Source organism: Staurois parvus, unplaced genomic scaffold (genome assembly GCF_062004578.1).
Source record: "Staurois parvus isolate SC_StPar_1 unplaced genomic scaffold, SC_StPar_1.0 ptg000292l, whole genome shotgun sequence".
NCBI classification, from domain to species: Eukaryota; Metazoa; Chordata; class Amphibia; order Anura; family Ranidae; genus Staurois; species Staurois parvus.
Window position 1 is genome coordinate 5,387,687 of NW_028318088.1, and position 23,095 is coordinate 5,410,781.

General features: G+C 38.9%; 1 protein-coding gene across 2 annotated transcripts in view; it reads left to right on the forward strand.

The window, feature by feature from the left end:
• Positions 1-23,095, forward strand: part of ABCA1 (ATP binding cassette subfamily A member 1) — a 155,649-nt gene that overhangs the window by 92,166 nt on the left and 40,388 nt on the right. For both annotated transcript variants that reach the window (XM_089682623.1, XM_089682622.1), the window contains exons 9-22: positions 2,969-3,224; positions 4,228-4,367; positions 6,315-6,431; positions 9,035-9,232; positions 10,037-10,242; positions 10,584-10,760; positions 11,131-11,353; positions 11,452-11,673; positions 12,556-12,760; positions 13,080-13,193; positions 13,335-13,506; positions 14,267-14,398; positions 18,123-18,262; positions 20,003-20,140. In XM_089682623.1, coding sequence (XP_089538749.1) covers positions 2,969-3,224; positions 4,228-4,367; positions 6,315-6,431; positions 9,035-9,232; positions 10,037-10,242; positions 10,584-10,760; positions 11,131-11,353; positions 11,452-11,673; positions 12,556-12,760; positions 13,080-13,193; positions 13,335-13,506; positions 14,267-14,398; positions 18,123-18,262; positions 20,003-20,140 — 2,440 coding nt within the window. The remainder of the gene's footprint in view (positions 1-2,968; positions 3,225-4,227; positions 4,368-6,314; positions 6,432-9,034; positions 9,233-10,036; positions 10,243-10,583; positions 10,761-11,130; positions 11,354-11,451; positions 11,674-12,555; positions 12,761-13,079; positions 13,194-13,334; positions 13,507-14,266; positions 14,399-18,122; positions 18,263-20,002; positions 20,141-23,095) is intronic.

The following is a 23,095-nucleotide window of genomic DNA, read 5'->3' on the forward strand; positions in this document are numbered from 1 at the left end:
TATAGCAAAACAATTAAAATCCCATTGGTGAATAAATACCACCAAAATAAAGTTTTATCTGTCTCAAAAAAATGCTAACAAATTACTATGGGTACAGTGTTGCATGACCGCGCATTGTCATTCAAAATATGATAGCACTGAAAGCTGGAAATTGGCCTGGACAGGAAGGGGGTGAAAGTGTCCGGACTGAAAGTGGTTAAGGCAACATCAAATACGTAGTAACTGAAAATATTAGGCTGAATGCACATGGAATGTACATTGCTTTATAATATACTGTATGTAGTAGTGAAAGAGCTCCTCTGAACCTTTCAGTGCTGACCCTCATTTATAAAAGCTAGAGTGATGCAGGCGCTGTTACTGTTTCCCTCCTGCAGATCCTCTCTTGATGCACATTCGTGATATGGATGGTTAGGAATACAACATGGTAGTTAACACAGAGGGGGAGAGTTTGTATGAGAGTGCAGTTTGTATAAACAGTCATATTTATGTGTAATCGAGCAGCTAAATTGTTCAATACAGTTAACTGTAACAAGTTAAATAAAACCCCTAAATCTGGGACCAGCAGAAACTTGTCTAATGGGAGTTCTATACAGCTGCTCCCTGTGCTAGGTGGCCCCCAGGTCTGGGCAAGGAGTATAAAAATGACGGACAAAACTTGCATTTCTCATCTTGCTGATGTGGCTAAATGAGACTTTAGTAAAACAAAGTTGGCAGCAGTCCCAGTGTGGGCGTCATAAACATTCTCATGCTCTGGAGGGAACTTCAGTATTTTCTTTTCATTGTACAGAACAATCTGTGCTGTTTGTGTCTTACTCCTCTCCCATGTTTACTGAACTGACCCTACTCTTATTGTTGTCTTACTGGAAGTTAGAATTTGAATGTCAAAGCATGTACTTTAACACCTTAACAGATTAGTAGCAAGTATCTGGTTCATTTCACTTATAAAGGTTTTGGAAAATTACCTTTTTGTCATGTTTTAGTTGCTTTTAGAACATCCAAATTTAATAATATCTGCCGTTGCAGGCTAAGGAGAAGGCACCTCTTACGTACAGTAGATATAAAAAGTCTACAGACCCCTGTTAAAATGTCAGGTTTCTGTGATGTTAAACAATTAGACAAAGATAAATAATTTCAGACTTTTTTCAACCTGTAATGTGACCTATAAACTACATCTCAATATGGTGCAACAGTGACATTACCAAGAACTGGATGTCCTTCCAAAATTGATGAAAAGCGAAGAAGAAAACTGGTCTGGGAGGCTGCCAAGAGGCCTACAGAAACATTAAAGGAGCTGCAGGAATATTTGGCAAGTACTGGCTGTGTGGTACATGTGACAACAATCTCCCATATTCTTCATGTTAGGGCTGTGTGGTAGAGTGGCAAAACATCCAAGCCTGGCTAAATTTTGCAAAAACGCATCTGAAGTCTCCCAGAAGCATGTGGTAAAATGTGTTTTGGTCGGATGAAACCAAGGGTGAACTTTTTGGTCATAATTCCAAAATATATGTTTGGCACAAAAACAACACTGCATATCACCAAAAGAACACCATACCCACAGTGAAGCATGGTGGTGGCAGCATCATGCTCTGGGGCTGTTTTTCTTCAACTGGAACCGGGGCCTTAGTCAAGGTAGAGGGATTTGTGAACAGTTCCAAATACCAGTCAATATTGGCACAAAACCTTCAGGCTTCTGCTAGAAAGCTGAACATAAAGAAGAACTTCATCTTTCAGCATGACAACGACCCAAAGCATACATCCAAATCAACAAAGGAATGGCTTCACCAGAAGAAAATTCAAGTTTTGGAATGGCCCAGCCAGAGCCCAGACCTGAATCCAATCGAAAATCTGTGGGGTGTTCTGAAGAGGGCTGTGCACAGGAGATGGCCTCGCAATTTGTCAGATTTGGAGCGTTTTTGCAAGGAAGAGTGGGCAAATATTGCCAAATCAAGATGCGCCATGCTGATAGACTCATATCCAAAAAGTGCTGTAATAAAATCAAAAGGTGCTTCAACAAGTATTAGTATAAATATTAGTTTAAGGGTGTGCGCACTTATGCAACCATATTATTTTAGTTTCATAGTGCTACTTCCCTCCACCTAAAAGATTTCAGTTTGTTGTTCAACCGAGTTGTACAGTTTATAGGTTACATTAAAGGTGGAAAAAGTTCTGAAATGATTTATCTTTGTCTGATTTTTTACATCAAAGAAATCTGAAATTTTATCAGATGTGTGTGTAGACTTTTTATATCCACTGTACATAAGCAGGATTCTCTCTCTTCGATGTACAAAGCAGGAAGCTTCTCCTTATCCTCCATATCCTGCATGACTAGAAGTCAGCTGTATGAATTATAATAGCCCATCGTTGCATAAGATACGCATCAGTGTTCTTAAAAGAGCCTGAAACATTTACACTTTTATTTATATTGGGGAGGTGTTCAAGGGATACTTCAATCTTAATACTTAGGAGTGGGCCCAGGTACTCCACAAAGCAATGTAGTAGAATTAGGCCTGTCAAGGTTTTACTGATCCTCATTCATGGACAGACCAACATGTGGTTATGGTGGTGGTGACCAACAATATTAATGTGATGACAACAGTTTGATATCACAGTTTGCAGTACCTTCATAGCAGTGGCAGGTGTGTGAAGCTTGCCATACACTGAGTGATTTCCAGCTGTTTCCTGATGGGGAAATTTGCTTATTGGGTTGTCATGTTGGCACGCTCCAACCCAACGTCCTTCCATTAACAATCTAAGGAACTGGGCTAAAATTTGTTGTCCATAAAGCAGCTGCTTCCCAACAGATGCAACCACCGTTCAGGTATTCTGACAGCCACCGTCGCAGGCATAGCCTTCTGTTTAGGTGCCCTTTATCTTCTCTGTCTGACTCATTTGCTGTACATTGCATTGGGAGGCTTAGTCAGTGCCACAGTTTAACAGAGCCTGACAGAACACTGTTTGATCTATTCAGGTTATAACTATGAAGAGCTGGGGAGAAATGAGGCAGGAAGTCATGTTCCTTACGAGTGGAAACTCCACAGCTTCACCAACCTCGTTATATCAAGCGGTATCACGTATTGTGTGTGGACATCCTGAAGGTGGAGGATTGAAGATCAAGTCCCTCAACTGGTATGAAGACAATAACTACAAGGCACTTTTTGGAGGCACTGAAGGAGGCGAAAATGGCACAGAGGAAGAGTCAACAAGTGTCTACGACAATTCTACAAGTATGTACATTTCTAGTAATCAACAGTTCTGGAATATTTCCTTTTATTCTGTATTATTGTCTGTTTTAGAGGAGAATAGAGATTGTGAACTAAATTAATATTTATATCACTGGTACTTTCATCACTGTGAAGATATTGTGAATGGATAATTTGGTAGCAGCTACTGCAATGTGAGATTAATAGTTGTGCTGGTCACCATTTTGTAATGCATTCATAGGCTGTACTTTTTTTTGTCACTTCTGGAAAAACTGTGCTGCAATAATTAGGCTTTTATACAGTATCGTATATACATTCAATGAATCAACAATGCTGTATTAAGGTAGAACTAAAGGCATAACGTTTTTTTTTTTTCATACTGTATAGAGTAAAGGAGGAACATAAATGCTGTCGGTTTTTTGCCTTCTTTGTCCTATTGGAGAGATTTCCCATTGGAGAGATTTCCCATTGCTTCCCGTCCCATAGCCAAAACAGGAAATGAGAGCACTAGTGTCTCCACTGGAGGACTTGCCCTCTGTCTCTCTTCGGATGACAGCCCAATATTTGGGGCTTTCTTTCACTTTCAGTTTTGGTGATATTGGTAAACAGCACACATAGAGAAGATGAATATCCCTAACGAAGGTGCAAACAGCAATACAAATCTGACAGATGTTCTACTCCCTCTCTACTCTATCCAAAACTAAAAAAAAAGTTTTCCTTTAGTTATACTTTAACAGAATTCAGATCAAACTAATTATGCTTTAGCTTGCTTTTGGTAATGGGAAATATCAGCAGTAGCAATTCTACAATAAAGTTGTTGGGCCTCATTTATCAAGGATATCAGCAAACCATAGGAACTAATCAAACTTGTGCTGCCATTTTTCATGTTAGAAACCAAATGGACGAATTGAACAAGTTGTCCTGAGCAAAAGAGGCACTTTTTAATTTCATTCAGGTTTTATATATGATGTCTATTAGGGCATTTCAGGATTGGAAAAGTGCACTAAAATGTTATCTCTGCCTTTAGCACCCTATTGTAATGAACTGATGATGACACTGGAGTCCAGCCCACTTTACAGGATGATCTGGAGAGCACTGAAGCCTTTACTTGTCGGCAAAATCCTATATACGCCAAACACTCCAGCCACACGCCTGTTAATGTCAGAGGTAAGAAGCCCAGGAACTGTTTTAGTTACTGTTACTAAGGTAAGAAAAAATAAGATGATTCTCGAGTTACTGATGGGCACTAGTGGTTCTTTATCTGTGCCGGTCTCTTTCCCTGATGTGGCATGCCAAGGTGTTCTCAGGAGCCCAGCAGCCTTTATTTTGCACCACTCAGTGCATACATCGTACAGAGTACCAATGGTGCCTTATCATATACAGCCCCGTATTTACATTTCCAGCACATGGAGTTTTAGAACAATGTTTGCATCCTGTCAGGTGACCTCTCTGCCATGTACTTGTGTGCATTGTATATTTGTGTTAGAAATCACATGGACATGCTGTCATGCAATGCCTTACTTAGTTTGTTTGGTTACAACTGCCAGTTTATTTTTTTCCTTTGCATTCTTCAGTTTACCAAAAATTGATTGCATACTTAGGGCTCTTGTGGACTGGGAATTTGAATTTCTCTTCTGAATGCCTTTTACTCCTGGCAGGAAGAAGCAGCTTAAAAAAAACATGCCTAAAACGCATAATGCACATGCATTTAGGTGCGTCAAACATTTGAGCATTATGGATTTGATTGGCCAGAATATTAATTTATTCTGGCCATAGAAGTGATTGAATGACAGCGTTAAGCGAGACCCACATGGGATTGCACAAAGGGATAAAGCTTTCCTTCCCACTCTTTTAGGTTGCCAGTGGAATCTGCATGGCAACAGTTGCTGATTGGCCTGTTTTGGCGGGGGTCCCGCGCTTTTCCCCTATAAAAGCAGCTACTTACAAGCTCCAGCAGCTGCTGAGGGACCGGACTGCGGCTCCCCCCTTCCCTTTTAGTTCATCATTTTTGTCATGGTGGAGTTGGGGTTTAGTCATCCAGTTAACCTGGATGGACATCGTGACTGAATTTTTCTTTATTCTTGATGGTTTAGCCAAAAAGGGCTATATATATATATATATATATATATATATATATATATATATATATATATATATATATATATATATATAAATATATGTTAAGTCATTTGTTTAATTGAGGTTACCCTTTAAATAGCTCCATGGCCAAATATTTTCCAAATAAAGAATGTTGTATTTGAATATTACTGTATTGTGTCTTTATTATTGTATTTAAAACTCCTTTGTGCTATCCCATGCTTAAGCACTAAATGCGTCTGGCATTTAGGCGCGCCTATTGGTTTTTCTCTCCTGAATGCAATGGTGATGGTTTTTTTTTTTGCAGTCCATAAATGTTCCTCTTTTAATACGCCTGTAAATGCCTGTGTGTGCATGGCTGCATAGTCAAACATAGAGGTGCGTTTAGACACTGCATAAAAATTAAACCTTTGTAAAAGAGGCGCCCTTACACAGATCACTGCCTTTCTCTGCAAAGCTTTTGCCATAACAATCCCAGGCTGATTATTTTATGCCTTTGAGATTGGAATGCTGGTCTCCCCAAAGATTCCCCCACAGCAGCCACCTAGTAAACTACAATCATTCCAATTTCAAAAGCATGGTAAAAAATGCTTATGTGAAGCGGGATATTTGAATTAGCACAGGCCCATTGCAAAAGCAGGTGCTGCCTTTTAAGAGGCAATTGTACAAGTCATGTGTTTAGGTTGTTTAGCTTTTTCGTTTCCTTCCTAAGCATATTCTGTGGATTGTTCCTTGGTTTTACTGTACATTTTTTAAGTCTGTCTGAGAAATCAAATAGTCTCACTTTCATTTGGTTCACAAGGTTTAAGAGCATTATGTGTTTTTTGAGGAATTTCTTTTTAATGTATGCAATATTCTAAAGACAACAATTAAAGGTTTATGTAAATTTGTTTAGAATGAATATTGCTACATACTAGGTTCACCAAATTCACTCTGGGTTGGTTTTATGATATCAACGCACGTACTACATAATATTACCAAACACATTTACTATTTTGTACTCTGGCTTTATTTCAGGCCAACAAAACTTTTCAAGAGTTGGGTGTGTTTCGGGATCTTGGAGCAATGTGGGAGGAAGTTCGGCCACAGATTAGAACGTTTATAGAAAGCAGCAAGGAAATGGATCTTATTAGGGTAAGTTCATCTTTAATGAGCCTTCACTGGTATTCGGTGTATTGGAATGCTACAAAGAATGATTGGATTTTTAATAATAGTTACGTGTCTTTAAATAATCAAGACACACTATAAAATTACAGTATTTGCGGGTAGTGTGGAGAACGCATTATAGTGTTTCTAGGTGTTTTTAAGAAACAGTAGAAAGAAATCTTGATTCAAAGCAATGTACTAATAGGACTAAGTTTATTTTCTGGAAGATAATTGCATCAGAAATGTTTGTACTCTACCAAAAGCAGAAATATTTTCCTTCAGTGGGGATGCATAACCTTCTGTTTTGCATTTGTAATAATAGCGAGTGATAGATGTTTGGTCACAAATATTTTGGTTACAAACAAAAAACACATGATCAATACTATTAAAAGGCAAAATCGTGCTGTTTTTTCTTTATGAGAAGATTATAGCACTAATTTATCCCTAGCCAACATAAAATTGTGTCATGTTTGTTAATAATAGAACATTTGTTTGCCAGCTTCTAGAAATATGCTACTACAGTCTATAAATTCTAATTAAAGTAAATATAAAGAACTGCATTATTAAATGTGTATAAAACTTTAATCTAGAAGATCTGTGTTAACATTTTCATGATAAAAAGGTTAAAAAAAGTCATATCACACTTTATTAAAAAGAGAAGTATGGTATTTTTTTTTAAAAAGTATACCTAGGTGGATGCAGCATCAGTCCGATGTCCGAGTTCTCACAGCCGCTCTGAGCAGAGAGCGGTGACTGTTACTGTTGCTGAGCTGTGGAGGGGGGGGGAGCGGCTGGCTCAGGCTCTCTGCAGATCGCTGAGAGGCTGAGCCAGTTGCAGCTCTAAACTCTGGGGTGGATCAAAGCTTTGAAGTCAGGATCTTTCCCCAGCCTGGACCAGATGAGTGATGTCAGCCGACAGCAGGCTTCAGCCCGTTGTCAGTTGAAAACAGGTCACAGGAGTGCACAACGAACTGCACTACTGTGATCGACAGAAGTATAGCCAAAAGAGCTTTGGCTGTACTTCTCCTTTAAGTATCCCTTTAGTACACATATAATAGTGTGATATCGTATGATGCATATATAATATCTAACACCTTAAACCTCTAAAGGTTCTTTTTTTTTGGGGGGGGGGGGGGGGAATAACAAACGTGTATACGTGTATACAGTGGTTTTGCACAGAGAAGCCTGGATCCTCCTCTTCTTGGGTCCCCCGCAGGGTCTTCCAACCCCTCCTGTCAGGTGCCCCCACAGTAAGCAGCTTGCTTTGGGGGCACCCACTGCGCCATGTGTCCATTCACACATGGAGCCGCAGCTTGGCCCTCCCCCTCTCTCCCTCCTCATTGGCTGACTGCCGCAATTGACAGCAGCAGGAGCCAGTGGCTCCCACTTTCTGCCTCAGCCAATGAGGAGGCAGAGACCTGGGACAGTACAGGCTGTCATTCACATTGCTGGATCGCGATGAGACTCAGGTAAATTTTGAGGGGACTGGGGGCACTGCTGCACACAGAAGGTTTTTTACCTTCATGCATAGAATGCATGAAGGTAGAAAAAACCTTCAGCCTTTACAACCACTTTAATAATGGAAAGTGCGTAACATTTCACATGTAAATATGGAATGTAATGAAGTACAACTACTGTATATGCCCCATTAGTAAAATGATAATTTGTCAAATATGTTTAATTTTGTTTGCTTCTTTAGTAAAAAAAACGTAAGCCAAACTGTTTCAGAACATTTCTTTATATAATGTTTAAAGGATAAAATTGTGAAATTAAATACAATATATAGTAGTTAAAAAAGAATAAGGCCTTTCACACTAATGCATTCACACTAGTGTGATTTCAGATGCGACTTGAATTGCACAGAATTGCATGACAATGGGAACCAAATGGTGTCCTTTCACATCAATGCGATTTAGCATGGACCAATTTTGAAAAAAGGTTCTTTCCAGCGAGATTTGGCTCCATTGAATATAGACCTTATCAAAGTAGCGACCATTTAGCATCCAAATAGCACTACTTAATAACACGGAAAGTCAGATCAAACTCACATTGCTGCAGTGTGAACCTAGCCTAAATATTCATCTGTCCTGCTTTCCTTGCAACATCTGAGCTCATGGTATGTCAAATGCTTGGTTGCCTGCTGAGCACTGTACTTCAATCCACAGACACATGCATAACTTTTTTGTCCTGTAGTGTTTGTGACAAAGGGGTTGTTGGATGGAACATTGGAGCCCAAAGGTATCCAATACTCCTAGAGAGTAAAGATCAGTGTCGATTCAAGTGAGAATTGTTCACCAGAGTTTTGGTGGACTTCAAGGGCCAGCTCTCTGTAATTATTCTGAATATGTACCAAAATGTATTCTTTAACTCTATATAGAAATCACTAGACATGCAAACTCTGCATAGAAAGAGTGGTCAGATTTCAGCCTATTTGGTGTGGCCTTTCAAGGCTGAAGATCATCTTATTCTCTAAAATGTATAGTACAGTTTAACTTGTTAGATATAAAGTTACAGCTGTAGATGGTATTTTAACTATTCTGTATGCTATGAATATAAGAACCCAAATCAAAAATAAAAAAACTTTCTTTCAGACTCTATTGACCAATAAAGGGAGCAAACAGTTCTTAGATCGCCAACTTAATTCAACAGGCTGGACATCAGAGGACATCTCTAGGTTCTTAGCCAAAGAAGTATTAGAAGCACAGGATGAGAGTGGAACCACTCACACTTGGAGAGAAGCTCTTAATGAGACAGACCGTGTTGTCTTGACCATGTCACGTTTCATGGAGGTTAGTTGATGGCCTAGAAATCACCATTCATTCTACCTTTCATGTTTCCTAATGTCTTGAAAACCTTATTTTTTTTTTAAGTATATTGTAATTTTTAGGGTACATAGTATACATTGGAGACAGCAATCCACCCTTAGAAAAAAGTCCACTGACAAAGTCAACTGCAAACATTGATGCACAACCCTGGGTACCATGAGGGCCAGCCGCTGGTGTCCCAGCAACCAATGACATCATTAGTTAATAAGGAGGACATCCGTTGCTTACATAGCATCCTTGTCTGCCCCTCTCCTGCCTCTTTCCATCAGCACTGAGGTTTCGTTAGCTGAGTAAGGGAAAGAAACTGAGGGAGGAGAGAAATTGGAATACTAGTCAGTACCAGTGTGAAAATGTGTATTTGCTTTTTAAAATAAATCACCTCTAATGTTGGGTGTCCAGTGTGTGTGGATGCTGCTTCATTATATAAAACTATTAGTTTAGTTTTTTACATTTTGGAATGGGTGCCTCAAGAATGTGCAGAATTTTAAAGGGTGCCTTGACTTAAAAAGGTTGAGAAACACTGCTTTAGGCAACTTGTTAAAGATGGAGGCATCTGATATATATAGATATCTCTACAATTGGTGGTTTATTGTTTTTATCTTTAATTGTATTTACATGTAAAACAAACTTATCTTTCATTGTTTGATGTTTTGGTATATTGCAATCATGATCAGATATATTCTCAATGCAAATGCAAATAAGGTAATTTGCCTTGCAATGACACATAAAAGAATACAAGGTAATTATCCTTAATAACTCTCCTTTCAGTGTGTCAACCTGGACAAGCTAGAAGCAGTGGACACTGAGGAGATGCTTATTGAGAAGTCCATGGAACTTCTAAATGAGAGAAAGTTCTGGGCAGGCATAGTCTTTGTGGACCTTCCTGAAGATGACACAGTGTTGCCTCAGCACATCAAGTATAAAATCCGCATGGATATAGACAATGTGGAAAGAACCAATAAGATTAAGGATGGGTGAGCATACCAACTTTTTTTCTTTTCTTATTAATCTGTGCTGTGCTCCATATCATCTCACAGTTCCAGAGTTCGCAGGAGAGATGTTTTCAATACCTTACTACTAGTTCCTATCTTGCTACTAGTTCCTTACCAACAACGAGATAAGCCAGTGATATGTTAACCTTGACCCTGACTATGATTGTAAAAATATTTTTTTTTATGCCAACATCAGATTTTCTAATTTGCAAACTTTTGTCCTGAGTTTAGTAGTTGTTTTCCTCTGCCATTGTTTCAGTTTTGATATTTTAAATAAAACTCCAAATAAGTAGTTGACAATTTATTTTTAAATTTATTATTAGCTATTGGGATCCAGGTCCTCGTGCTGATCCATTTGAAGACATGCGTTACATCTGGGGAGGGTTTGCATACCTGCAGGATGTTATTGAACAAGCCATCATCAGAATACAAACTGGAACTGAGAAGAGAACAGGAGTCTATGTCCAACAAATGCCCTACCCGTGTTATGTGGATGACATGTATGTAAAAACGAAATGTCGTTGTTGTTTTATTCCAGCATTCAGCCTCAAGTTCTTGGTTTTCTAGTTGTAAAATCAAGTAAGACTATAGGCATCATAAACACCTTATTTTTCTCAATAGAAGAGTAGATAGATACTGTATAGGAACTGCCATTCACACCTTCTGTTGGTAAGACTAGAAGTCCATACACACAAGTATTTGAGGATTTTATAAGGTTTCATAGTTCGTTTGTGTTTTTTTTTTTTTATTATTATTACTTGACCTTTTAATTAAGCTCAGTTTGTAACTTTAAAATGAAGAATATAAGATGTCTGAACTGTAACAATGTCTCAATGAAGCTTCATTAGAAAATTTTGTTTTCTTTTTTAGATTTCTACGTGTTATGAGTCGATCACTGCCCTTGTTTATGACCCTAGCCTGGATCTATTCTGTGGCTGTAATCATCAAGGGTATTGTTTATGAGAAAGAAGCTCGTCTGAAAGAAACCATGAGAATTATGGGCCTTGACAGTGGAATTCTATGGCTGAGCTGGTTTATTAGTAGTTTCATTCCTCTTCTAATGAGCGCTGCTTTGTTGGTACTGATCTTAAAGGTAATTTCAAGACAAAAAAGATAATGTATATGAGCTATGTTTTAATTTGCAATGTGTGTCTAATTTTCAGTAATCATATACCCACTTTTCTTTACCAGATGGGAAACCTGCTGCCGTATAGTGATCCAAGTGTGGTCTTTGTCTTCTTGTCTATTTTCGGAGTGGTGACCATCTCACAATGCTTTTTGATCAGCACCATTTTCTCAAGGGCCAACCTAGCAGCAGCTTGTGGTGGCATCATCTACTTTACCCTTTACTTGCCCTATGTTCTGTGTGTAGCTTGGCAAGACTACGTTGGATTCACTCTCAAGATTTTTGCTGTAAGGATGTTATTTGCTGATATGGCTCAAAACCTAAAGCATTTTTTGTGCAGATGTATATGATTGTTATTAGGAGTAGTCTCTGAGAAGAAATCGCATACCTCATCTAAAATGTAATGTTAATTGCTACTTTCATTTCTGAGGTATATGTCATTTTAGAAACTTTTGCAATTATATTTTTTAAAAACCTAATTTCACTGCCTGCTTAAAGCGGAGTTCCACTCATCCTGTCAAAAAATAAGTCAGCAGCTACAAAAACTGTAGCTGCTGACTTCTAAAAAACAGCTACTTACCTGTCCCTCGGTCCCCTGGTGTGTCCCCCGCAACCCCGTTTCCCCGGCCCTTCTGTATTCCAGGAGGCTGGCATCTTCAGTGTGGGCACCCGGCTGTGATAGCTTTGGCTGCACAACCGGGTACCTACTGCGCATGCGCGAGTAGCTCTGCGCTTATGAATGGTCATGTAGTCTTCTGGGACCTGTCACGTGTCCCAAAAGACTACAGGGAGGAAGGGAGGGAGGACACCTTCCGGAGGTAGGAGCGGGTACCTGTCAAATTCGGGTACCCGCTCCCAAACCGCCCCCCCCCCCCCAAAGGTGCCAGTCTTTAATGGGGAGCAGTCTTTAAAGCAGAACTTCCTCTTTTGGGTGGAGCTCCGCTTTAAAGATGTTTGGCACTGTTATTCAAAATGAATTAAAAGAGAACGCTATTACTTTGTCAACCAGTTGGATTATCCCATAAATCTGCAATCTGGCCTAAAAATATGCATTTGACTTTGACTAAAGCCATTCATAAATACTGGTCTTCTTTCAGATTATTTGGTCACATTTAGTTTCTGAAATAACTGTCTTATGTGAGTTTTACATGTCTGCATTATTCTTGCAGAGCTTTTTGTCACCTGTGGCTTTTGGATTTGGGTGTGAAGTTTTTGCCCTCTTTGAGGAGCAGGGTGTCGGGGTGCAGTGGACAAATCTTTTGGACAGTCCTCTCCAAGAGGATGGGTACAGTCTCACAACCTCTGGCTTCATGATGCTTTTCGATACACTTTTGTATGGAGTGATGACTTGGTATATTGAAGCTGTCTTTCCAGGTGAGATGTTTTTAATAATCTGGTCAACAGTTGAAACATTGTTCATTTTGCATGTGTAGTAAATAATAAATATTAACGTATGTGGTCCACTCATTCTATTTTCATGGAATCTTAACATCACACTGTGTATTGCTGCCCTTGGTGTATGTTTAACCCATGTCCATTGATCAATTTACCTTTTGAACATAAAAATATAATCAATTTTCAAAGGATAATAAAAATAGGATGAGGACAATGCATTCTTTACAAAATGATTTTGTTTTGAGCATATTTATATATATCTTTTTATCCACCTTCATTTTATTGCTTTAACATATAGGCCAGTATGGAATACCTAGAGCTTGGTACTTCCCATTTACAAAGTCATATTGGTGTGGAGAGGAACCAAAGGACAACTTTCACCACCCGTCCTTACCAAAAGGACCATCTGAAGGTAATCACATTCAACTGATTTTAAAGCCATTTACAAAATATACAACTGATATTAATATTTATCATATGTTCAAGTATATTAGACACACAGGTATGTTTTTTTTATTTGAAGAAAATATCTCATCATTATTTTACATTTTAGTCTGCATGGAAGAAGAGCCTGCTCACCTTCCGCTAGGAGTCTCCATCCAGAACCTGGTGAAGATTTACCGTAATGGTAAAAAAGTGGCAGTGGATGGCCTATCACTGAGCTTCTATGAAGGGCAGATCACTTCCTTTTTAGGACACAATGGAGCAGGAAAAACTACAACAATGTAAGTAGGGTACTTTTGCAGACAGAAAGTAAACTCAACCATTGAACTGCTATCCAGTAAACAATGCATATGTTCTAATTGTATAAAATCCACCCATTTACTTTTTATCTGGGTGTTACATAATCTCAGGCATTCAAAGTCATCAAAGCTTTCCTGGTGCTTCTGGACAGGACTGAAACATCTAGACTTGTAATTCTTTGTTGTACATATTCCCTTTTTGAGAACTACAGAGGGCAGAGCACAAAACCACAGAACACCCTGGTTAGCATTTTTTACAATCTCAGGTTCGTAGCCAGGATATCAGCAACTATGATAGTTTAGTAAATGTGGCAGACTTGTGCCCCTACAAAAAAATAGAGATGTTGAACAATGCTAAACCTTTATGTTCGACCGGAGGCAGACTGACCATTTGGAAACTCGGGCACTGCCCGGGGGCCTGGGGTCAGTAGGGGGCCCCATGAGATGCCCCTGGTACCTTTTTCATAGGCTTTTTTGAGTTTGGGCAAGGACACAGGGGCCCCATGATCCCCTATTGCCCGGGTGCCCCATGAGTTGTCAGTCCGCCCCTGTGTTCGACCAAAGATTTATTATAGGTAAAAACAATTTTAATGATAAATCCTGTATACGTTTTGGTAATTTGGTAAGGTATACATTTGTTAAAATCTATGTTTTTTTATAATTCATTTAATGTAATAATAATTTTAAAAACAATAAATTAAACAAAATACTTATTATACTTATATTTATAATTTTTTTGAAGGTCCATATTGACTGGACTGTTCCCACCAACCTCTGGCACAGCTTACATAATGGGAAAGGACATTCGTACAGAGCTCAATTCTATCAGACAAAACTTGGGAGTTTGTCCTCAGCATAATGTACTCTTTGATATGTGAGTATCCAAAATGCTTTCATCTTGTGTTACAGTTTGTATATACTTGGTTTTCCAAACAAAGAAGGCCTTCAAGGAAAAACGGGGTGATTTCACTTTTTGTAGCTATTGCTTCCACAGTACTGTGACTGCCAAGTCAAAATTGTCGGATGCCATTGCAGTTTTCCTTTTGTATGACTGGAAGATAAAGCTTTTGAAGAGTTGTGGACATCTATCATAATCTTCTTACCTGTAATCCCTTGGCAGTGTAACATAGGCCCTCTATTGCTGTTGCCTCCAAAGTCTGATGTGACTGACATTTTCATAATAAGGTGTTACATTTTTTAAATGGGACTCTAGCCATGCTCTTAGTCTTGCACAGTTGTACAGGCTCCTCTCCTGTACTGAAATTGCTTACATTGATTGTACTTGCACATTCTGAGCTTCTCACAGTGTGCATTAGAAACTGCAGTAAGTCAGACTAACACCCACCCATGAGGGAATTTTGATATATGCATAAGTCCTCACAAGAGCCAACCTACTGCTTGCATGAGAGCTGAGGGCTCTTGAAAGGCAGAAAGCTGTGTACAGTTATGTACTGAACTCTGTAGGCCCCTCCCACCATCTGCCTGCATTGCGTAGAGAAGCATTGAGACCCAGTGATGATATCACTGGTTCTAGAATAATAGAAAGGTTTTATTGTCATGAGCATTTTGATGAGGAAAGAGGAGAACTCAGGAAGGAAGGCAAAACATAAGCTGATTAAACTTCAGATTTAATATCACATTTATAAGATATACTTTCACGCTGCCACACTGTGGCTTGGCCACAGCATGGGTGCAGTGCAGCCGAAACCTCAGTGTACCAATGTGAATGCAGCCTAATATTCCATTCAGCATTACTTTATTGCAGCTGTTTTTCATGTTTCATGGTTGTTATACAATATTATACCTGATTTCTTGGAGAACCTGAATAAATATTTAGCATTTGCTTACTTAGGTTGATTTGCTACATGTACTGATAATAAATAAATATATATATATATATATATATATATATATATATATATATATATATATATATATTAGAGAGAGACAGAGCCAGGAGTGTAAATTTCTTTGCATAGTGCACATGCTCTGCTCCTTTCCTCCTAAATTAACCCCATTAGAGTAACATGACAGCCAAGGAAATAGTATTTTCCAAAGGTGGATGTCAGTACTGTGTACTTTGCACTTTATCAGTGCAGGCTCCTTAACATAGCTACGTAACTGTACAATTTTGTAGTATCACTCAGCTGTATATTTAATATCTTACAATATTACAAAGAGCTTGAGTTCCATTATTACAGACATTTAAAGAATGCAAAGTGAATTGCAGGAAACTTGTTAAGTCACGTCTTTAGAAAAAATGAAAAGTGTGGAAAAAATGTACACCTGCATATCTTCCCGTGTCCTAATACCTGATAATTTGATTACCTGTAAGGTGACTTGTGGAAAAAAATTGTGATTCAGCATTAGTAGCCTTTAGATATCTGCGGTGGTTTACAGTTCCAACATTTAGCAATAAACAGACTGTGATAATACATTAATCTTTACTCCTTGTGCAATAATAGCCACCTTATCCAAGATAATGAGCTCATCTTATACTTTGTACACAGACGGCTCTGTTACACGGTTTAAATCACTATTGTGAACTCAATTTTTAGAAATATATTTTTGTTCATATTTTTGCTCATATAGAAAAATGCTTCCATTATATCATTTAATCCTGCATTACAATAGCTGGTTTATATAACCAAACTGGGCAATTTTTTGTTAAAATGAGTTTTGCTAAAATGATCACATGACACAAAGAACAGAGCAGCTCCCAAGTTTTTTTAAGTACTTTTAGTACCCTTTTTCCATTCCAATGTTGCCAATCTCCTTCCCCACATTTGTAGCCACAACCTGTGCAAAAAAAATATACTTGCTGCAGGATCAGCAGCACATCATTGCTCTCGACAGGTATGCTGATGGTGACAGTGGACCATGGCTGCACAATAAGCATTGTTATGGCTGTTTGTAGCTTTCATTAAGAGCACATAATGACAAATAGGCAACACAAGAGCAAAGTTTGGAGACCCTATACCAAGAAGTACCTGAACAGGGACCTTCATGCCAGGATTACCATTTTTTTTTTAAAGAAAGTTACATTTTTTAAAAATATTGGAAACGAATTTTGAAATTTCATTAGCATTTTAAATCGGATTTTAATGTGGGTTTTTTTTGGTACACCATAGTGTGTTTAGGGCCCCATAGACTTCAATAGGATTGCATGAAAAGTGCATGCAAAGCATAATTGTTTTTTGTCAGGGTTTGTGTTTTACAAACAGTCTCCTCCTCTTCCAAAAATAAAAAAATGTGAAAGTATGAAAATTATTATTATAATACAGAATTTATATAGCGCCAAGAGTTTGCTCAGTGCTTTACAATATAATATAACAAAAGACAATACAGCAACAATACAGTTCAATACAAGAGGGTTAGGAGGGGAGCTTACAATCTAGGAGGGAGGGGCTAGTGGTACAAAAGGTAGTAAATGTTGGGGGTGGACTGGTAAGAGGAGTAGAAGATTCCATTATTAGCTGAGGGCAGGATAGGCTTCCCTGCAGAGATAGGTTTTTAGAGATCGCCTAAAAGTGAGCAGAGTAGGCGATAGTCTGATAAATTGGGGTAGAGAGTTCCAGAGGATGGGGGAGACTCTGGAGAAGTCCTGGAGATGAGCATGGGAGGAGGAGACAAGGCAGCTAGAGAGCAGGAGGTCATGCGAGGAGCGGAGAGTACGGTTTGGGTGATATTTGGAGACAAGATTGGTGATGTAATTTAGGACAGAGTTATAAATGGCTTTATAGGTTATTGTTAATGTTTTGAATTGTATCCATTGGGCAATGGGAAGGCAGTGGAGGGATTGGCAGAGAGGTTTGGCAGATACGGAACGGTTAGTAAGGTGGATGAGTCTGGCAGCAGCATTCATGATAGACTGAATTGGGGATAGCCTGCGATGAGGTAGGTCAATGAGGAGGGAGTTACAATAGTCAAAATGCATCAAAAGTGCACATAAAAATACATAAAATTTCACTACAAAGGCGCACTGAAAAACACATAATTTTGCAGCAGCACTAGTGTAAACTTAGGGTAAAAGTTAAGTTTGGCTGCACCCTTCTGCCCCCCAAACTATTAGCTAGTGAGGCCACACATTACATTAAAGGCTTAATCAGGAGACAGGAGGAGCTTCACTCCTACTCAACAAGTAGAGATTTAAATGTAACTTAAGCTGTCTGTAACTTTGGATCAACTGATAGCGGTAACATAGCGTACAGTGTGGGTAACCTCTGCATCTTTTTAATATCAATTTGAATTTCCCAGGTATGTTACAGATGTATTTTAGGTACTGTTCATATAGTATAGAAACATAATAGGTCATGTATGCAGAAGATTTATGTGTATTTGTTGATGCCACTTTGTGCATTATCTACATTGTTGCTGTGTACGTTTTTCACTTCAGAAATAATAATATTATATTTAGTTAATTCAAATGAATGATGACTAAAATACATGGGAATTAGGTTCCTCATTTGTAAGTGAACTTAGTCTGTCAACACTTGAAAGCCGTAGGCCCTTTTCCTTGAGTGTGTGTCCGTGTCTATGGAGCTTCAGCGAGGCATGCGGATATGCTTCCTCATCTGTGCCTCTATATTCCCCTCTAGGCTCACTGTTGAAGAACACATCTGGTTTTATGCACGACTGAAAGGACTCTCAGAAGAGAAGGTAAAAGCAGAAATGGAACAGATGGTAATTGACGTTGGCCTTCCCAATAAGAAAAAATCTAAGACAAGTCAACTGTCAGGTAATATATAATGTGGATTGGATAAATTAAATGAATATGCTTGCATTTACATTTGTTTTAACCCTATAATAAATTAAAAGATCTTACAGGAAATTAAATTCATTCAGTGTGTCAACTGCAGTAGTGTTTGCAGGATCATTTAATTCCATACTCATGCTAATAATGTGTAATCATTGCTAGTGTTTTCATTTGCTGTTATTCCCTTCTATTTCCTTCCCCATATGGTGAAAAAATCAGTGAGTGATACTACTCATTGTAAATGACCTACTGAGGTAGGTTTGCCATTGTTGAACTCTACTTTTGAAAATATTAGATGCTTGGCAGTTATGCTCATGCTTTTGCTTCTTTACTTTTGGAGTCTCTGAGCTTGACAAGTATGTGGATAAGAAACTTCCCCTTTTTTTTTTTTTTAATTTCCGACATGCTTGTTTGAGGTATGTGACTCAGAGGTATTGAATCTGTACACTGCCAGGTAACTATTTTTTTCAAATTAAAGCGAGATTGGGCAAAAACAGCAGTACAGAGAAGTAATTACAAAAGTGGCTTTGTTTCTTGAAAAACCATTTTCAACTTATTTGAAAAATCTGAGCATGGCCAAGGCTAGGGATATTGATATGATCTTGAATGATCCAGGGACACCAGTGTGCCACAAACATGGTAAATGTAGGTTTCATTTTAAAACTCAAAATGAAAAAACAACAGCGTTTCTAGCCTGTGATTGCCATGGTCACTGTACTCACATGACAGGATTGTTATTGTCAATATATCTCCCATAAGTCCATTCAAGACTGTCAGGCTTCTGGGTATTTTCAACACTAAAAAAACAATGGTGTACAATTATTGTCACATAAGCAAGACACCACATATTTTGTTGGAAGTGGTTTGCTATTGATATATGCCTTTGCAGCTGCACCACTGCAATGGTAGATGCAGAAAGTGGTACATTTGGAAAGAACTCAGACAGAGAATCTGTAGAAAGGAGCATCTACTCCCTGAGTCTTAAGCTGGCCATAGATGAGTCAGTTTTTTGTTTAATGAGAGGTTTGAATGATAAAAACTGACTCTATTCCCCCATCCACACATTTGAAGTGCGTCGGGGAATCCTCCCTGCTGTATTGTTGTATTCTGACAGCAGGGAGGCTTCCTCGCCGTCAAAATTTGATCAAGAGGAAATTTCCTAGCAGGGTGATTGTACAAAAGTCAGTCAGTAGATCTACAACCACAGTGCCCTTACACAGATCAAAATTAGGCTGATCCTTGCTGAACCGCCCCAATTTCGATCCATCTATGGACAACTTTAGACAGCTAAATGTCTCTGTGGTACCCTGAGTTGTTTGTATCATGTTCCCGATGCCTCCACAGTAGCAATGTTGCCTATGCACTGATACTGTGCGAAGTCTGAACATTATACCTATTTATCAGTGATAATCATAAGTTAAAATGATGAAATAGGTTCTAAATGGACATTTGAAAGTAAATTGTCCATTTCTGTCTAACCAAGCATTATGTATACATGTATACCCAGTATTTATAAATGTCTACTATGTGAGGGTAAAACTGTTTTACTAAAATGTTTAAAAAAAAGGATACAATTTAGGATGCCGATTTCAGAATAATAAATGCATGAACAAGTTAATTCTTAATATATGTGCTCTAATCATTCCATATGGAATGTACAAACCCAGTGCTATCCTGACCTTTAAGTGGTGTTAGAGAAAAAAATGGACATTTGTCTTACAGGTGGAATGCAAAGGAAGCTGTCAGTAGCCTTGGCTTTTGTGGGTGGATCAAAGGTTGTCATCCTTGATGAGCCCACAGCTGGAGTTGACCCATACTCTCGTCGAGGTATCTGGGAGCTGCTTCTTAAATACAGACAAGGTAATCTATGTTTATAACTTCCTATGTGAACTTTGTAGTATAATACATTGTTTGTTATGGAAAACCTCATGTATATTGGTTATTGGCAGCTGCCAAGATTTCAGTTATGTACCTGGAGGCCACTGCCTTTCCAAAGAATAAGATAATGAGATGTGGGCCAGGCTTTTTTTATACCAGCCAAGCAAAGTGAAAAGCTTTAACTACAACTATAAGTACAGTGAAGGTTATTTGTTGTCTTCACATTGATTTATTTGCTGAAAGGTTTTGTGGGGCCTAAGATGGCAAAAAAGGTACAGTAAAACCTTGGATTGTGAGTAACTTGGTCTGCGAATGTTTTGCAAGACGAGCAAACATTTTTTTAGAAATTTTAACTTGATAAACGAGCGAGGTCTTGGAATACGAGTAGTACGCACGTCTGTCCAGCGTCATGTCACAACTGAGCCAATGGTTCTTCTCTGTCTTTCTCGCTGTGGGATTATGGGTAATCGTCTCCCGGTCTCAGTCGGTGTTCCTCACTCACCTTTGTACTGCAACAATGGCCCCAGTTAAGAAAAAAAAAAGGTAGAAAAGGAAGGCAGTAAGAAGAAGGAGATGATTATGGTGGAAATCATCGAGAAGCTTGAATGAGGTATGCGAGTGGCTGACATTGCAAGATTGTATAACAAGTCTACGTCAACAATTTGCACAATATTAAAGAAGAAATAAGGGAGCTAGATGCAGCAAATGGAATCACGAGAGTATCAAAGCAACAGACACGTGTTCTGGAAGATGTAGAAAAGTTGCTTCTCATCTGGATAAACAAGAAGCAACTAGCAGGTGATACTGTGTCCGAGAACATTGTCTGCGAGAAGGCAAAGGCCTTGTATGCCGACCTTGTAATTAAACTGCCTCGTACATTGACAGAAAACGAAAAAGGCTTCAAGGTGAGCAGGGGATGGTTTGATAACGTTAAGAGAAGTGGCATCCATAGTGTTGTAAGGCACAGAGAGTCTGCTAGTCCGGATGCTAAAGCAGCTGAGGCGTTCGCTGTCAAGTTCCAGCAGCTCATGGTTTACCTGCCGCAGCAAGTTTTTAACTGCGATGAGACGGGGCTTTTTTGAAAAAAGATGCCAAAGAGGATCTACATTACAGCAGAAGAGAATGCAATGCCCGGTCACAAGCCCATGAAAGACCTTCTCACCCTCTTGTTTTGTGCTAATGCAAACGGGGAATTTTAAATCAAGCCCCTGCTAGTGTATCATTCTGAGAATCCTCAAGCCTTCAAGAATTGCAAGGTGCAAAACAGTTAAACGTTATATGGAGGTCCAACAGCAAGGTTTGGGTCACTTGTATCTTGTTCGTTGAGTGGATCAACAAGGTCTTTGGTCCTACAGTGAAGAAATACTGTTTAGAGAATAATCGGCCACTCTAAGTCTTGCTGGTAATGGATAATGCTCCTGCTCATCCTCCAGGCCTTAAGGGCGACTTACTGGAGGAATATGAGTTCATTTAGGTAAAGTTCCTTCCTCCTAACACCACTCTACTACTCCAGGCCATGGATTAGCAGGTCATTTCCAACTTTAAATAGCTTTACACCAAACCACTATTTCAGTTATGCTTCGAGGTGACTGAAGGAACAAACCTTACTCTCTGAGAGTTTTGGAAAAATAATTTCCACATCGTGAACTGCCTAAAGATCATCAATAAAGCCTGGGATGGGGTCACCAAGACAACCCTCAATTCTGCTTGGAAAAAACTGTAGCCTGATGGTGCTCTTGGACATGACTTTTAGGGCTTTGCTCAGGAACAGGAGCCACCAGTTATCAATGAATTGTGTCCTTGGGGAAGACCATGGGACTGGAGGTGAATGAGGATGACATTCAAGAGCTGGTGGAGGAACAGGGCCAGGAGCTGACCACAGACGAACTGATGGATTTGTATCACGAGCAACAGCAAGTGGTTATGGAGGAGATCTCGTCTGAAAAGGAGGATAAAAAGTCAGAGGAATCTCTCACTTCAAATGAGATTAGGGAGATGTGCAAAATGTGGGAAACAGTGCAAAATGTTGTAGAAAAGCACCACCCAAATAAGGCTGTAGCAGTGTGAACGATAAATCTGTTCAACGACAATGCAATGTCACATTTCCACCTAATCCTCAAAAGGAGGCAAAAGAAAGTGTCATTGGATTGGTTCCTTGCTAAAGTTGCACAAAAAGAAAAAGATTCCAGTGAGCCAACAGATAGCAGTGATCCCGTTAGTGATAGAGGTCCTACAGAATAACCCTCCTCCTCTCCTCTCTCATTTCCCTCACGCCAGCCACATATCTTTTCAACAGTAAAGTGTTAATTTTTACTTTATACTGTACAGTATTTTGTATTACTGTAATAATTTTTTTAAATGTATACAGTAAATGGTTGTGGAACGAATCACCTGAGTTTCCATTAGTTCTTATGGGGGAATTTGCTTTGATATATGAGTACTTTGGATTACAAGCATGTTTCTGGAAGCATTATGCTCACAATCCAAGGTTTTACTGTATAAGGTATAATCTACTGGTATAACGGCTACTAAGTTCATTTTAGCCCTTTTACATTGGAGTAGAGTCACTTTTGCTCTCACATGACATGTTAGACCTCTGGCAGGAGCCCAGAAAAAAACCTTTGGTGGATCTGTACCGTAGAAGTACATTTAGACTAATCGATAACAAACCTGTTAAATTCAAACTAAGTACATGATGGAAAAATGCAGGACTAAAATAGCTGAATTTATATGTGAATTTGAATATTTCCTGTAAAATCTAAGCGCTACCCTTCCTGCCTCCTGTACTTTCTTGTTGATCTGTAAAGCCTCCAATCACATTACTTAACCAATATGGAGGCTCAGTAGTGGGCATGGACAATATCTAGCTTGATTTTTATATGAAAAGTCTAGATTTACATATAACTTCACTTGCCTGTATTTTTGAACCATTGATTG